This window comes from Cupressus sempervirens, chromosome 3 (genome assembly GCF_028749045.1).
Source record: "Cupressus sempervirens isolate cs-2001-9-10 chromosome 3, ASM2874904v1, whole genome shotgun sequence".
In the NCBI taxonomy this organism is placed as follows: domain Eukaryota; kingdom Viridiplantae; phylum Streptophyta; class Pinopsida; order Cupressales; family Cupressaceae; genus Cupressus; species Cupressus sempervirens.
In genome coordinates this window covers 708469060-708488353 of record NC_143120.1, presented here as the reverse complement: position 1 = coordinate 708488353, position 19294 = coordinate 708469060, and the positions used below count along the sequence as shown (strand labels likewise).

Here is a 19294-nt window from a genome sequence, read left to right as displayed (position 1 = left end):
AGATTCCTTCTTTATTCTGAACAATTTGTAATCCTAGAAAATATTTCATTTCTCCTATCATACTCATTTCAAATCCTTTCTTCATCTCTTCACCAAATTTGTCACTTTCATCATCATTTCCTTCAAATATGATATCATCAACAAATGTTACCAAAATCATCAAACCATCATCAATTTCTTTCCAATATAGATTACTATCTACCATACCTTTCCTATAACCAAGCTTTCTCAAATGTTTGTCCAACCTTGCATCCCAAGTTATGGGTGCTTGCTTCAAGCCATACAATGCTTTTTTCAATTTGCATACTATGTCCTTATTATCTATCAAATAACAACCTTCAGGCTACTCAATGTACACTTCTTCAGGTTCTCCATTCAGAAATGTTGACTTGACATCCATCTGATACACTTTGAATTTATTTTGTGCTGCATAGGCTAAGAATAATCTTACTGCTTCTATTCTAGCCACTGGAGCATAAGTCTCATCATAGTATATTCCAATCTTGCCTTGTTCCTTACAACTTCACCTTGCTCATTCATCTTGGTCCCGAATACCCATTTAGCTCCTATCACACTCTTGTCTATTGGTCTGGGGTCCAATTCCCATGTCTTATTTTTTACTATCTAATCTAATTCCTCTTTCATAGCTTGTTTCCAATAATCATCTTTACATGCTTCATCTACATTCTTAGGTTCAACTTGAGATATCAAACATAGTTCTTCATTGACTCTACTTCTTGTCATCACACCTTTATCTCTGCTTCCAGTGATCTACTCAAATGAGTGATTCTTCATCATATTCTTTCCCAAAGTAGGAGTTGCTATCTCAACACTTGGCTCTACTGAAGGTTTTGAGCTTTGTTCCTACCTCAGCTCTCCTTCATTTGTAGGTGAGTGACCAAACCACTTTTCATAAGAGGTCTTGTTTGTGTCTTTCTTGACTTTTACTCTATTCATAGTTTAGACTGTTGTATTCATAGCTTCCCTTCAAAACATCTTAAATACATCATTCTCAGCTAACATAGCTCTTGCTACTTCTGTAACTAACCTGTTCCTTCTGTCTGCAATGTCATTCTATTCAAGGGTTCTCAGAGCTAATAATTGTCTTTTGATTCCATTTTTTTCACAAAACATGTTAAACTCATTTGAAGTAAATTCTCCTCCTCTATCTGATCTTAAACATTTAATCTTCATACCAGATTCATTCTCAACTCTATTCTTAAATATCTTAAACTTATCAAATGCCTCAAATTTCTCTTTAAGATATGCAACCCACATCATTCTAGAAAAATCATCAACTAGAATCATAAAATACCTTTCCCCTTAGAATCCTTTAGTCTTTGTAGGACTGTTGAGATCTGTGTGTACAATCTCCAATTTTGCTGTAGTAGTAAACTTCTTGTTGGGAAAAGAAGTTCTGTTATGCTTTGCCAAAACACACTCCTTGCAAATTGTGTTAGTAGGTTTTACAATCTCAGGAAAATCTTTAACTGCAAACATACTACTAGTCTTCACAATACTGTCAAAGTTTATATGACAAAATCTCGTATGCCATAACCAACTGTCATCTACCTTTGCAATCAAACATGTCATTTCAATAGAATTCAACTGAAATACATTACCTCTAGATCTGGTTCTTGTTTCAATTACCTTTCCATCTTTATCTCGATTCATGCATGTCTTCTTTGTGAACTGCAACTGATAACTTTTGTCCACTAGTTGTCCAACACTCAAAAGATTGTGCTTTAAACCATCAATAAAATATATATCCTCAGTATTAGTTTTACCATCAAGAGTTATAGATCCAATACCATTAACTTGTCATGCTGCATTGTTTCCAACTCTAACAATGCCTCTATCCTGACTTTGGAAGTCAACAAATTTGTTCATATGATGAGAACAACCAATGTCAATTATCCAATTAGATTTCTTTTCAACCTGTGACACCAAAGCTACTTTCTTTGGACTTTCTTCTTTAATTGCTAAAAATCCAATTTCATCATCACTAGCACTTACTACCTGTTCATCAGAATCATTTTCTTCATTTACATACAAACACTCTCTATCTCTTCTAGGTTTGTAATTTCCTTTATACTTTTTCTCTCTTTTAGGATACTTAGATGCATAATGACCCTATTCATCAAAAGTCCAACATTTAAAGATTTTCTTCCTTCCATTTTCTCTTCTTATCAGAAAGGCTACTCCTTCAATCTTTCTGTCCTCCTCAAATCTACTGCTGCTAGCAAAATCTCCTCTAGCACTTGTGCTCCTTGATAAACTAGGTTGAATATTCAAGGCACTAAAAGTTGTCTCTGTTATAGTCAATTCTCCAGATTGTCCATGCTCATTCTCAACTACTTCAAGCCTTCCGAGCAATGACTCCTTTGTGAAATCTTTGGTACAAGATATCAACAACTGTATCATTTGAACTGCTGACTTAAATGGTGGTTTTAGACTCTTCAATATCTTCCATATAACCTCATCATCTTCTTTGGTTCCTCCTTGAGATTTAATACCTACAATAATTTTTGATATCCTGCCTACATATGTTCTTACAGATTCATCTTCATCATTTTAATATCTTGAAATGCACAAATCCAACTTTGTAGCCTCAACTTCTTACAATGTGCATCACCTTCAAAACTAGTTTCTAAAGCTTTCTAAATCAAATGTGAAGTAACAAGTGATTTTACCTGATTGTATTCAATTTCAGGTAGTGTAGTCAATAGTGTTTCTCTAGTGCTCATGTTGCACATAAAAAGATCTCTTTCATCCTCGATACAATTTTCCAAATCCTTTTCAGCAATGATTGTCTTCACTAATTTTGTCAAGATCCAATATCCTGGACCTGTACACAGCAGATGTGTCTTCATGTGTCATAATTTGTTCCATCGAACTTCGGACTATCTTTCTTGAACATGCTCGCCATGGATCTCCCAAAGTTGTCAAACTTTATCTTCAAGGACCTGATGCTCTAATACCAATTGTTAGAAACAATAGTCCACCAAGATAACTAAGAGGGGGAGGTGAATCAGTTATCCAACAATTAAAACATTTATCTTCTTCAAACAAACTTAACCATTCAACCAAAGTAAACAGCAACCATAATAAGATGCACATAGACAATTACACCAAATGTTAACTAGGGAAACCCTTGATCAGAGGGAAAACCCTAGTAGGAATGATGCCCACACGATGATGTACTAATATAAATATTCCTTGTTAGAGGATGGGCTTTGTTAGGAATCTATTACAACATTCAGTACATATGAGTCCTTGTTAGGAGACTTTAAACCATGTTAGGAGATTCCAACCTTGTTAGGAGTTGTAGTACAATGTATGCAAGAAGATCCCACTACCCAAACATGCAATTTCAACTACAAAAAGAGCTCACTACTCAAACATGCAATTTGTTGTTATGTCCTTTCCTTTGTTCTATCAACCAAACCAATCACTGTCAGACCTTGTAGACCAGGTCACGAACCTTAAATCACTCAGCAAAACCTCAGCAATGAAGTTTCCTTCACTTCCACTCTACTCTGCTCAACTTCGCTTTCCACTCTCTCTGCTACTTACAATTACTTCTTATTGATCCAAATCCATGTTATATGATAAAGGAAAATGTTCTTCCTTTATACTGAGTCCATAAAACAATTCCCTGAGTCGGCTGTTAGACCTTCTCAATTAATCATTATAGGACCACATTAAGAACAAGTTACACTTAGCGATAACATTAATCTTTCACCTTGCAACTTGAATATCTTTTTGCACACATAGTATTATGACAAGCGAACTTAGCCACGTCATCACCAACATGTCTTCTTCACATCCTCAACCTCGATTCTCAGAATAACAACTCTGCTAGGAGATATAACAAGTTTACCAGAACATAACTCTGTAAACTCTATCTCAGAACAGACATCACCAAAACTTACATAATTTCTTCCAGACTTATCATTTCTTCATCCGACGTTAACTGCATAAACTAGATACTCAGAAATATCTCCCATAACCTCGGATAGTGAGAATACTCAACTAGTTGTCCGTACCAACTTGATCCTTTTGTTGTTCTTCTGTCAAATACCACGGAAGACTGCTATGTTGACATCAATGACAAACTCAATCATGTTTGTAACATATCATCATAGTAACATTTGTACAATACTCCCCCATAGGAATATTATCATCAAGGACCCTGCCCGGACCCACAACGAATCTGGATGGACCCACAATGAACTCCGGAGGACCCATGGCAAATCCAGGAGGACCCATAGTGAACCTTGGACCCATGATGAACCTAGGAGGACCTACAGGTTTCTCTTTTTTTTGGATATATATGTATGTGTGTGTGTATATATATATATATATATATATATATACACTCATGAACCCACCCACGAACCCAATATTTATAGTGAACCTTGGACCCATGATGAACCTAGGACCTGCAGGTTTCTCTTTTTTTTGGATATATATGTATATGTGTATATATATATATATATATATATATATATATATATATATATATATATATATATATATATATATATATATATATATAATGCATATATATTTATATATATATATATACTCATGAACCCACCCACGAACCCAATTAGGCAAAAAAAAATTTGCCTGAACCCATGAACCCGAACCTTGAACCCGAATCCATCCCCAAACCCTAATCAGCTACTTAGGTATTTTATTCTAGATGGTGGGGTAGGCACATAACTCGCATCAAGACATGGTGCATTTTGATCTAGCTGATTTGTTATTTGTCTTCCACTTAATAGGAAGTAGGAATATGCATATAATATATTGTTATATATATAATCCTTTACGGATTTCATCTAATTTGTCGCCCATTATATGGAGGGAATATACATACAAAGGATGCAAGTAGCACAAGGTTCCTTTCGAGTTGAGCAACCCCAACTTGGGCTGGGAGACCAAATAGTGGGTATCATTCCATGCTCTTTGGCTTGACAAATAAGCTCAAAGCGCCTTGTATAATCTCCCAAAGGGCTCCATAATGTAGATAGTTGTTGGTTAAAAACCTTAAAAGATCCCACGTGCACATTATGTAGATTATAATGACGATTAGAACTATCTTTAAAACATTGTTGGTTAAATGTTTATTCATCTTTCATTATGAAATCACCTGGTTGTAAGCTAAGTCAACATATAAAGTTGACAATTTACATCCTCAATATACTCCATCCCTTATTTGCGAATTCTAGGGCAAATTACTATTGAAGTCCCAATAGCAATATTTCAAATATTGTGCATCGCTTCATTAAAGATTAATAATTTACTTTCCCTCTTTCTCGTGTGGAGTTTCCCGAAAATGTTTCTCGAAGTAAATTTGTGTATCTCATGGTTTTTTGTTTTATATATGTATTGTGAATTTGAAATGTACAATTACATAACCTCAATTTGGTAATATTACTTTCAGATGCAATCACTTGCATAAGATAATATTGCATCTTTACTTCACCTTATTCTCAATAGATCCTCCATCACTCAGACAAAATGGTTGTGCAGTTTTGGTTTGTTCTAAATTTGTGCATGCATTGGCATATGGGGACCTTTTGGGGATCAAATAAGACCTAGATGGATTAAATTCCTATTTATTGGCAATTAAAATTTTGGTATAGTTCTAGATTCGTTTCGGGGTTACATGAGCAAGATGTGCTGTGATTTAAGGATTGTTTTCTACAAATGTAATAACATTGTCATTGTTATTGGTACCAAATGCAAATTTGAAGACTTATGAATGTGAGAGGAGACACGTCTCTGTGGTTAATCATCATTAGATAATAATAATATATTAACAATAATATAAATAGTCATATATATTATAATATTATTTTATATATTTATATATAAGAATATTTGTCTAAATGATGACTTACCATCAACAATGTATCTCATGATCGAATCAATCCAACTGAAGCTACAAACTTAACACTCCCTTTCAACTAGGGAGGATTGCTATAGAACACATTATAATCTCAAGTATATGAAGAGATATCATCTCAGTAAGATGTTCCCGGAATGGCATATTTAAGGATACCAACATATATCCATCAACTTAGATGTTATCTTTCAATATAATCCAAAGTATGTTTCAACAAGAAATATCAATCATATGATATTCATCATACATATATTCTTTTGGTATGTCCACTGGCATCAGATCCTTGATGCCTACCAAAAGAATATGTCATATCCCATAGGATATGAGTTCTCTGATTTCAAGCACTTCGGGACAACTTAATGAAGTTGATCAAATAACTAGTAATCAACAAGTCATGATCTCTGTCTCGTAGAAGTTAATGTAGTTTGATCATGATATGTTCGTTATCAAGACTACCAACACATGTAACACCAACGTAATGTAGTTTGTCATGATAACAAGTCAAGCTATTGATAAGATTGTCACCTTACAATAGCAACCCTCCAAATATATATATATATATCAATGAAAGATTGTCACCTTTCATGACATAATCCACGTATGCAGAATAGTAACCACCATAAACCAAGTCAGAGGGTGGAATAAAGGCTTTCACCTCAACTTCTCTCTCATGGGGAATAATGCATTACAAGGAATTTCACTTAGAAATTCTCCCTCGTAGAGAAAATATTATTCACAAGGGATTGCACTTCATAATTCTCCTTCTGAACAATGATCTTAGGAATTCAGGTCCTATAGTTACTTCCTTAGAGGCCCTCTTCGCCCAAGGATACCTATCAAACTCCATCTAAACCTACTATCAATCTATTGATTTTTTGGTTATAAGTCATTACTTCCTCATGATTTACACAGGAGTAGGCCCATCAAATTCATGCAGTCACACACATGTATTTCTAGACTCCCTCTAAGTATCAATCTTCTAAGCTCCTGCATTGTCTCTGATGAACTAATAGACTCCCTCTTTATATATAAGAATACTTATAATCTCAACCATCAAAAATATTCGCTTCAAGAGCCTCACTTTATCCAACCTTATCATCAAATGACTAATGAATTTCAAATCACAGCTTCTTTGGAGCTACTGTCATAAGATTGAGTCTGCCAATATTTGGTAGAATGTATAAAGTACCAACCTTCTTAACTTACAAGAACATCCCCAAACATAAAAGAAAAGATCAAGGTAAATAGCTCTTTATAGTATGTATAGAAATACAAATAAGAAGGAGACTATAATGGATAGATAAATGTATTACTCAAGGATAAGAAATAATTATCTACACATGAAGGTCTATAGTTAATAAATCAGAATTTTCCTTCTTAGATTATTTAAGAATGGAACATCTCCCCTCTAAAGTTGGTTCAAGTGGGAATGGAACATTGATTATTATTCCCCCCCAACAATGTAAAATTCCCTTTCATTCTATTTTATAGAGTCGGAATATTTCTTCCAATTTGCTTTAGGAATAAGCCTGTAATCCATCTGTTTCACCTCTAGTAATGTGCATCCCACCCACAACTTAACAATTCCATCCAATACTAGACATTTTTTAATTTTTGTCATCAAATGCTTAGTCGGCTAGAAGATACTTGACTTTATTCATGTTGATCACAATTTAGTCATCAAGTAACATTTTACCACGTTAGAATAAAACTATATCTTATACACAAATTCCAATTTATAGATATTCACTAGATTCAAGAGAAGTTATCAACATTAGATCATATTGATAGAAATTCTTCATCTGGTCCTTAATAATTAGAAATGTAAACACTTATTGGCCAAAGAGAAATCTGCAACTTAGTTACAAAAGAACTAAGCCTTGATATAATGCTATGCTTCCCTATTCTTTGTTCAATTGAATTCTTAGCTATGTCATCAAAATTTTATGTGTTGATGATATCAAAGGGTGAAGAGAGTTTCTCCTAATCCTTATTGCTGTTGTTGATGCTGCTTAAATCAACCTCTCAAATTTGCCACAAAAATATCTTCACAGGTGTGCTAGAATGGCAATGGACTTATTTAACATTTGAATCTGCCTATGGAACCTTTCACAATCTTGAAACATAATACACTTCTTAACGTTTCTACCCATCTATTTTTCATGGATTTAGTGTATGTGCTGGATTACTTTTCACATAAATCTTATATATCTGCTCAAGAATGATTTGTATATCTATCCATCCAACCCTTCGTAGAACTGAAATATTCTTTTATATTCTCTTCATCGTTACATATGCAATATTCTCCATATCAAGTAAGCTACATGGGGGTCTCCAAATGATGATTATACATTGATATTGTAAGTGGATTACTACAACTTGGAGTGGAGAATTGTCTAGATACTCGGTCACTAAAATTGGAAATGATTCTTCCACACTTTGCATCTTGTTTTATGAGGGTTGAATACCAATCTCCCCTAACACTTTGGTGGTAACCACACTGCAAGAGAATAGTTTATATGCCACCATCAATGGAAAGGTACTAGTTTTAGTTTACTTTTGAGCTTTTCAATTACAATTATTGATTGGATATGTCCCATGTGTTTTCCCTTGTTTTCATATAATCCACAAACTCTCTTCATTGTTGGTTTTCACTAACATATTTGATAAGAAATTTGACATTCCTTCATAAAAGCATTTCATGCTTCGTTCTTATATTTGATACCAAGTTATATCCTTCTATGACGATGACATTATATGTAATAAACAATGTAAATGGTCAATATTGACCACTGAATTTCTTTCAAAAGTTCAACTGATTATTAAGGGGAGGAAAGTCCATGTCAGGTAGCGTAAGTTACTAGATCAGTTTCTCATTCTCCCTATCAGAGGAGTTGTGGTGATATCCGTGTTTGCCAATAGATTTACTAACCATGATTTACGTCTTCAATATATCTCTGCCCATTTGTTTGTTCTTCCTATTAATATTATAATGGTTGTTTAATATATTAGTCGCTGACCACTGAACCTGTGTAATTTGTGCCTCTTGAATGTTGGTATAACTCATTTATCATTGACTGACCTCAAACATATATGTCATGCTAAAGACATGATCAGGTCATATTTGCAATTATATTTGACACTCCTTCCATTTCTTGCTGACATGTGGTTTATTGCTTAAATATTTACTTGTGTTGACTCCCCTTATTCAGCAGATCATCTTTCTTACTTTATTGAATTCCTGCAATATCTTATGATCATTGTATATATCTCCGTCTGATCGCTGAATATTATTTGCAGAAGACGGTTAAACCAGTTTACGATATAGACTCTATCTCATGTTTATTGTAATTCTACGCAACTCTCCTTTATGAAATGCAAATTTTTCTAATCCACTCCTCATCCCTATGTCTTTACTCATTCCTGGACATTTTTCTGCCTCCGAACTGTTTTAAGAGTGAATCTCTAAAGTTTGCTCTAATTGTATAAAGTCGGGATGACTGTCATCGCTATTCCTGATTTCCTGGTGTTTACCATGTTGGATTATAGTCACTGCTTATTTGCTCCTTCCCTGGATGTTCGATGACGAATGTTTGCAGCTTCTGGATTATCAGTGCTGACTGTATCAATTGCAAACTGCTGCTGTCAACTTCTACCCCTTGCTTGTGCCATCCTGACTGTGTCTCTTCCTTATATTCGGTTCCTTTAAATGGTTATCTGATTTTCCACTTTAATATCTGAATTTTCTATCTATCTATCAAACACTTTATTACATTTGCAGTCTGGCTCTGATACCATGTTGTGATTTAAGGATCATTTTCTGCAAATGTAATAACACTGCCATTGTTATTGGTGTGTCCCAAATGCAGATTTGAAGACTTATAAATATGAAATGAGACATGTCTTATGAAGAGACATGCCTCTATGGTTAATCATCATTACAGAATAATAATATAAATTACCATATATATATAATGTAATATATATAACATAATATATTATAATATAATACATATGGTATATTATAATATAATACATATAATATATTATGTATATAAGAATATTTGTCTAAATGATGATTTACCATCAACAATGTATCTCATTATCAAAGCAATCCGACTGAAGCTACAAACTTAACAGGATGTAGTGCCTTCCTTGCTGTAAAAAATTGGGATGTGGTATTGAGGTAATGTCCAACCGTCCACCTCACCTATAGCCGTTGACACTCCTCACTGGGAGCCTTCTAGATTCTCTTTTTGGGTATTGACTTTACCCTAATCCCCTGCTGGACATGAGGACATAGATCTTAACTGCTAAGCAGTAACAACTGCCAGGATTCACGCATCCATGCACCTTGTCCTATTTTGGCTGGGTTCTGGACCATAATTACAATGGCTGGGCAGCTTATGGAAGTTACCTGTGCTGACTTACTGATAATCTTATTTATTCAGGTGTATTTATATGCTGTTTCAGGTAGATTTCTGTGTGGCAGCTAGATTGTTCTCTCTAGTATTTAAACCTTATTATCATCACTGGCCTGAAGACCGGTTCCCTGCTGAATTTCATTTTCTTCCATCATCAGTTACATATTACTGGGCGGTCATCTCAAGCGGACTCAATGAATTCAATCAATTGACTGAAATAGACTTTTTAGTTTTTTTGTGGCATCCATCCTGCTCCAATCTTGAGTTTTGATGTTCATTTCCTTTGTGGTTTTAATTTTCTGGACATTCAAAGTCTGAATACATACATACATACATATATATAGAAAAGCTGCTACAAACAGAGGAGACAAAAAGAGTAGAAAGGAATTTCGTAGAATATCATCCTGCTCGGGTAGAAGATGAAAGTAAATTGCATGAGAGATTGCTGTAGAAATATACACAGATACTTCTTTTCGCAGGCTGTGTCAAAAGCATGGTAGAGTTTGTGTAAGAGGTAAAGATGGAGGTTGTAAGTCTTTGTTGCTGGACTACATGTCTGCAAGACAAGTATGTTATATGAACTATAATTGATAAAGAAAGCTGTTGTTGCTTCCGTGATGCACGTGTGAGCTGGGTATTGAATTGATGAGCAAACAAAGTAAAATAGCAATTTACAAGACAGTGCTCTAAAAAGAACAAACCATTCACCTGAAGCTTCAACTGAAACTTGAAATGAGTTGCCAAGAATGCAAGAGAAAAATGGCGCTTCTAGACAATTCACATTCAGATAAAATGGCATAAAAAACACAAGCTGCTGTAAACAGAGAAGTCACGCAAAGGAAAAAATGAAGCCCTCCTGTCACCAACTAAAGAAAGCACAGAAGAAAACTGAGGAAAATGGCTGAAAAGAACTGAAACATGACAGTAAGGCCCCCCTTTAAGCAGAGCGTAGGAGAATGCGGGAAGAACAAACAGCTTTCTGAAACTCGAGCTCCTGCACAAGAAACCTGGGCCTTCAAAAGAAAAACTGACATCTGCAAACAGACAGACCAGGAGAGATCGAAAAACGGCAGAGAGATGCATGATGTTGAAAATTTTGAACAGAAAATCCTCGTGATTTTAACACAAAAAAAACCCTTAAAAATACAGAAGAAAGCTCCGATTTCCAAAAAAAACTCCAACAAATTTTTTATTCTCATAAAAAAATTGAAACACAAATTCCTATAAAAAACTCCAGATCAAAAGAGACATGGATTTTTCTTAGATAATTCACCAAATTTAATCAAATCCCATCAAATGATGAACTAAGTGTAAATAGCAATTTACAAGATCATGATCTAAAGAGAACAAACTGTTTAAGCTGAAGCTTGAAGTGAAGCCAAAAATAGCAACTATGACTTCTTAAAAAAGAAACCTAAAGGAAACTACGTAAATAACCATTAAAATATAACTGAAAATACCAGATTAAATATAACTAAATATTCTAACAGGAATAAGTTCTTGCCATGTCTGATTTGACTACTGGCTCTGTGAGCATGTGTGGCCACCAAGATTAGCTACAATTCACTGGGTTCCTGATCCTGGACTCCATCAGCAGATCTAAAAAAAATTAACCTCTGATTGGCACAGCAATGACAAGGAACATCAACCAAGTGAAAAGGAAATCTAACAATATAAATTAAAATTTTAAACTTATGAGTTTCATCAGAATGTTGATTGCTTCTTAAGAATCACTTATTTAATTTACAGTGGCTTCACTATGAGAAAATAATCTCAATATATTGAGCCAATTAATAGATTTGATGAGAATTGGCTATAACTAGAAGAATAAATATGACAAGGGATGTTCAGACAGAGAAAATGCATTGCTATTAACACTATTAGATAGATAATACAAGGCCTGCATGTTTCAGGCATATCCAGAATCATATATGGCAGCTTCAGTTGCTCAGTCAATTAACATTCATTACTATACAGTAGACTTAATCTAATAACACTATTAGATAGATAATACAAGGCCTGCATGTTTCAGGCATATCCAGAATCATATATGGCAGCTTCAGTTGCTCAGTCAATTAACATTCATTACTATACAGTAGACTTATCTAATAATTGCATGATATTATTTCTACATTGTTATAAATTTCAAAATGTTCAAAACAAGAAACACTGGAGCACAGAAATTATTACTCCACCTCCTCAAAACTTTCGGCTGTAGCAGCACACATATACCCAGTACTTCGCCTTGCATCAAATGATTCTGAATTCTCTTTAATCTGCATCAATGAGTGAACATCAAGAAACATGAATGAGCAGTTCATAGACCTCAAAGTCATCCTGGCAAGATATATAAAAGATCATCATACCCATATCTGCACTACAAGGATTAAACTAAGACCGATGCTGTAGTAGGTTTTTCCACCAAGAACATCAGCAATCCTCATCGTTTTATCTGGGGATCCTGGCTTTCTAGAACCAGGCGGAGCTTATGTATCTTGAAATTTCAATTTTGCTTTATCCATCAACTCGCTTTTAATGAAAGCATTTCATATCATCATGAAGGTAATACTTTCAGTATTTTCATACAAACAAACCTCTGTAATTCTTGAAGGGTCTGAGTTTACTCCAAAAATTGAAGCAGAATTGTCCACAAAGTGACTGGCTTGCAAAATCGTTCCATCCCCTCCAATTGTAATGACCAAGTCAATATCACTGATTGGTGCCTCTAACTCATCACCAACAACTGTCCTCCATTCAAGTGGTTTTCGATGCAGTATGTCCTCACAGAATTTCACAGTCTCTACGTGAGTCTTGTGCCTGTCTACTAGATTGCCAACTACCTGCAGTTGAAGTAAAAAAACAGGAAGTTTGATATCGATGTGCATTAAGAGATATTTGTTTTTGGGAGAATAGTAAACACAAAAATAAACATTACAATCTATTTGATATCTAAGGATTATTCTCAGTTAGTGCTGTGTGTTTGAATCATCTTCAAATTAGCAGTAAATCAAATGAATATAAATAGGATATCGTCACTAACTTACTAGATATGCATGGGATTGAAATTCATATTGACGAATATTCCAAATTAAGTTACATGACATCAACGACATGCAGAATTTGACAAAACTACCTAATCAAGCCAGAACATAGAATGTCGTTATATAATCTTAGATATATACATGATATAAATAAAAGCTGAAGAATATGCTCCTTGCCTCAAGTTGGTATACACGGACGGGGAATTACAAATGATAACAAATTTGTGAGGACACAAACTAGAAGCATACAAAAATAGCAAACCCAGAAATACTACAGCATATGATACTTTCTGTTTTTACTTTTTATTTAGTTTTTGTTCATAAGAAGATAGATATTCATCAAAGTAATACACCTTCTCAATGCACGCACCTATAAAGCTAGATGCTACTAGTATTACAGATGTCAGTTTGAGTGCCTATCTGTTGCTTAAGAAGACTGATCTCTGCACCTGGAAGGTTTTGTCTCCAAGCAACTGTTGCTGAAACACAACATTCAGCTCAGGAAAAAGAAATGACTTTTATTTTATCAAATTTCTAGTATATCCCTTCTCCTATTCCCACTGTGTTATAATTCTGCTTCCTCAATTAATCGGCAGTCATTTCTAAATTCATGGTAGTTGACTGAAAAGTTCCATTCTTATTATTGATCCTAAGTTCTAACTGAAGGTAGCTTCAGTTCCAATTAACCACACAACCTCCTTGTTCCAGTCCACCAGAATTCTAACTGATTGACAGGTGCTCTTACTGAAAGATTTGGTCATTGATCAACAAGAAGACAACCAAACACATCCCACCTTATTCCAACCACAAACATTCCTAACTGAAAACTGAATTAACCAGATAATTGCTACTCTAATGCTCCCAAAAGACACACCAGGCTATCAATTGAAAAAAGTAGATGACAGATCCTCCCTCCCTAATTTTCTAACTCTCAAGCAAGCCAAGGATAGGTGATCTAGCATATTAGCCAAGTGGCATTGGTGACAAATAATCTACTAGTGCTAACACATCCTCCTCCACTCTCCCATGTCAATCTCCTCATTTGAATTGCTATACACAGCTCAAGTTCTCCCTCATATCAAAGTACACTACAATCCAATCTACTCACTTTCGCAAGCTCCTATGTGTTGGGTCCTGTTCACATACACCAGAGTCCCACGATAAATCTTGGTGGTGTTGTCACCATGGTGCCTTCATTTTTCGCTGACTGTTGAAATCACTAGAAAATTGAGAACATTATCAAAACATCTCAAAACTATTATTATCCATAAGTCTAAAGAGATAACAAGATCTGTTATCTATTGTGATGCTAACTGTTGAAATCACTAGAAAATTGAGAACATTATCAGAACATCTGAATACTAAAATTAGAGGTCTAAAGAGATATAAGATATGAGATCCTGGATTGATGGAAACCTACCCACATGTAGAAGGAGCCTTTGTCATTCCCTCATGAGCTTACAGAAGAAATTGCAAAACAAAAAATATCAAGGAAATCCTTATAGAATACAAATTACAAATCGAGGGTCCACACTGCCAGGTGGCGCAGGAATCCAAGAAACTACTCCTGACATGGATGGTTCAAGGACTAAATTTCACAAGCTAGGAAGCACTCAAAGCTATTTATCAGCCATAACTGGAATAATTGACTTCGATTTGTGTGCCTTGAAGATAAGAGAAGCACATATATTTACAATGAATCAAGTCAACTGTTAATTCCATGAAATTTAGACAAAAGTAAATAAAGCAAATTATAGAACTGTCCACATATGACCAAAGCAGATCAACAGCATTCAAAACTACAGCAATTATAACAGATCATTAAGATTTCTGAAAATAAAATAGAGTAATGAAAACTAGAGCTAAGAATTAATCAAATGAAAAGTGCCCAAAGGGCAAGTCCTAAGCAATTTGGTATATTACTGTATATTAAAGCCATATAATATGACATAACTTTGTATTCCTGGAAAAAGGAATTTGAAGGTTACTATATTATATATATATCAGCAAAGAGATCCTGGAACCATGGGAGCTTATCTAGATATAATAGAGATAGAAAGTAAATAGGCAGCATCGGTTGCTCTCATAATGATCCTATGGAGGAAATTGCACCAATATGAAATATGAAGGAACTTTTTGTATAATATGAAATATAAATTTACATTCCAAGCTAGCAGGAAGCACTGTTGACAATCCAAAGAAGCAGCACTGTTGACAATCCAGAGAAATACTCATAGCATAGATAATTCAAGGACTGCAGTCTTTTAAGAATAGAAAGTAAATTGGCAACATGTCTTCCTTTACTTAGTTTGAGTCTATGGAATTAACAAGTGAGAATGGTTGACCCTTTACAAATAGTATGAGAAAATGAAGCTGAAGGTAATATCTTTTGCATACTCTAAGCATTGCAAGAAATGTATGTATTGCCTTACTAAATGTACCTATAAAAAAAATACTAAAATTTCCTCGATATGGTTTTCGCCTGTTCGCTCAGATCTCAATTCAACAATTGCTTATCACGATATTGACCCTTCTTGAAAGAATTTTAACCATTCAGCCATCAACATCCCATGAAGGGCCATTTAGTCTTGAGCATTTCAACACGTATAGACCCCGAACCCTAGAGGGACATACATACCCCAAGCTACAAAGGTTGTATGCATACTACATTATCCATGTGAACAACAGCAGAAATTGTCCCAGGAATTTGCAGAGATTATATTTTTCAGATAAGGTTGCACTACCAATCATTAATCACGCCCAATAACACATCCTATGTAAATTTATGTCTCCCCACTCTTCTATTTAAAAGGATTGAGATGATACATAAATTACAAAGGAGAGAAATACTTCTTAAAAAGGCAATAACAGAAGATGTTTTCATAATGGAAACAATCGAAATCTAAAGACATAAAAGGAAGTTACTAAAATAGTAAAAACAAACTAAAAAAACTACATGACCATTATAAGCTAAATATAATAATATTACTTGCATGCCCTCCCTTAATAATCATTCTACTAACTACACCAAGTTTGTCCTGAAATTTTACAAATTTATCTCAACTCAAGATCATGGTAAAATGTTTGTCGTCTGGCCCTCAATTGGAACATACTGCAATATCACGGATCCTTCTTCAACTAGTTGGCATATGAAATGACAATGAAGCTCCAAAAATATTTAGTGCTCATGGAAGACTAGATTTTTGGCAGGTTCAGCATCCCTTTGTTGTCACAAAACAAGCATGAAGGCTTTGCTTGAGACATTTTCACATCAAAAAGCACCCTTTGAAGCCAAATTGCCTCACATGTTGCTTTGACAATTCCCATCTACTCCGTTTCTGTGAAGGAGGGAGTTGTTGTTTGGTGCTTCTTACCATTCCATGTGATTGCACCCAAAACAAGATTGAAAACATGCCCAGAAGTAGACTTCCTCTCAAAAGACCCTGCCTAATCTGAATCTATGAACCCAACTGGCCAATACAACACAGGATCTTTGATGCCAGCTGCAATGGTTTTCTTGGACTCCTTGTCAACAATATGACACTTATGTGCACTGAAGATGACATCCAACTAGGGGCAATTTTCCATAATCCAACTCAGTAAAAGCATATTGAGCTCCACTCTTGGAACAAAGCATACATTGTAAAACACAAGATTTCTTCTTCAAAGGTTATTTGAACACTGCCCTTGGCCTCTTGTCAGCAGCAGTATACTCTTCACCACCACAGAACATTACTATATCAAAGAAAGCCTTATACTCCACAAACCAATCTCTCCTATTTGTAAAATGCAAAGTTGCACCAGAATCAATATACCATGCAGAAGAATTGACATTGTTTGTTGGTATTTTGACTACCCCTTTATTATACAGAGACACAGAAATGAGATAGAAAATCAGCTTCTCATCTCAGCAAAGATCTAAAAATTTCAAACCCTAGACGATCTTGAAAAACCTAAAACCCTAGTAGCACAAAACCCACAATTTCTTTATAAACTTGATTTTGAAAATAAAAGTCATTAAAACGGTTGTTGTAGCAAACATATCTGAATTTTTATAATAAAAAAAATTTGCACACACTCTTGGGTGCCTTAGATCTTTTTCATTTTTTGAATTTGTTAGCCTATACTTGATTTTTGAGGCCTTCAACGTCCCTTTTTGCATTTTTTAGTGCTTGTCTAGTTTGCTTTAAACTTTTTGTTTCACTAAATCTCTTGCTTTTGGTTTTCCCTTTGATTCCGTATATCTTAGGGCTTAATCGGACTTATTAGTCAAAAGATGTGACCATTTAAGTGCCCAAAAAGTGAACTCTCCAAGAGAAACCACATATTTAAAGTTATATTCTAATGTTGAGTTTCACTTTTTAAAAAATATAACTTAAAATGACTTTATTTTATGTTTTTTAGTTACTTTATCACTTAAGTGACTATAGTGCACTATGTAGTCTAATTTAATGTTGAGATTTACTTGTTTTATTTAAAACATCTAAGTAAAATGTTGCTTTTAAATAAATATTTACACATAATGTGTAAACTATGGTGTAAATATTCTATTTGACCCATTTTAAGTAATATTTGCTCAATAATTAATTAAAAATGTGCGAAATAGTAAATTTTAGTTGTGCAACTCAATAGCATGTCATTTTTGAAATGTGTCACATGCAATTGCATCTAAACAATGAAATTTACCTTTTGCATGCAAATGCTTCTAGAGAGTGAGATTTACTTGTTACATGCAAACGCAAATGACCAAAATATGCAAACTCATCTATAGAGTCCGATTTTGGCTTGTTCAACCCAAATGCATGATAAGTCAAAGCATATTTTAAAACATGCAATCACACTTGGAGAGTGCGATTTGCACTTTAAGGAAAAAATAAAACATGTCATTGCACTTGAAGAGTGTGATTTGCTCTTTGAGGATAAGTATTTGACTTGGGCAAATGAAAAAGCATATTTTAAAGGATGCATTTAAATCCCAAAAGTCAGATTTGCATCAAACATGTCTTTTTCAACTAAGGCATTGCAAGTAATGGCCCTCCAAGAGTGTGTTTTGCATCAAAACCCACAAATGCAAGCGTTTTTAACTTGTGGATTTCCATCTAAAGAGTTAGTTTTGCACGTAAAATGCATTTTCCAGCCCAAATGTCACATGTAAAGGCCCCTCAAGAGTGTGATTTGCACTACAAACTCACTTTGCATATGCATTTGCTTCATGCGTTTGGCTTCCTAGAGTCCGATCTTGCTCATAAGTCAAAAACATTGGAGTTGGAAGGCAAATCCCAAGAGTGTGATTTGCTTCTTGGATGCATATAAACAACATTACAAAGGCATTCTTCACCAAATACATGCAAAGGGGCTGGGAGAGTGTGTTTTTCACCAAAAACGCACAAATACATGCATTTTAGCTCATGTATTTGCATCTTCAGACCACGTTTTTGCCTTTGAGTGCATGTATTTAAATCTAAAGTCCATGTTTTTCACCAAAAAATGCCGAAACGCCTCATGTAAATGCATTTCTAAGGCACATTTTTCAACAAAAACGCCAAAATACATGCATTTTGTCAAAATGTTTTGCATGTAACTGAGTTTAGAGACCACGTTTTGACATATTCAAGCAAAAACATCCATGCTTTTGATCATTCTAAGTGTGATTTGCACCAAACATTATTGAAGAAATAGGTTTGCAACAACATCTCGATCTTTCATGCACATGCATTTGCCCTTGGAGACCACGATTTGCATTGAAAGTTTGATTTTTCAAAGGTTCTTGGTTGTTGCAGGCATTTGCACTTGGAGAACCCGATTTTGGAGGAGACTTGTTCATCCAAACTTCTAATTCCTCCTTTTTTGGCTCATTGAGCTCCAAGTAAGTAGAATGATTCAGCTTTGCTTATATTTCTTACTTGTTT

At 34.6% G+C, this 19294-nt stretch overlaps 1 protein-coding gene across 1 annotated transcript in view; it reads right to left on the bottom strand.

The window, feature by feature from the left end:
- NADK3 (NAD(H) kinase 3) overlaps positions 1-19294 on the bottom strand; it is a 121210-nt gene that overhangs the window by 41384 nt on the left and 60532 nt on the right. Inside the window, exons 2-3 of the mRNA XM_089821600.1 lie at positions 12939-13184; positions 12540-12620 (exon numbers count right to left, since the gene is read on the bottom strand). Coding sequence (XP_089677726.1) covers positions 12540-12620; positions 12939-13184 — 327 coding nt within the window. The remainder of the gene's footprint in view (positions 1-12539; positions 12621-12938; positions 13185-19294) is intronic.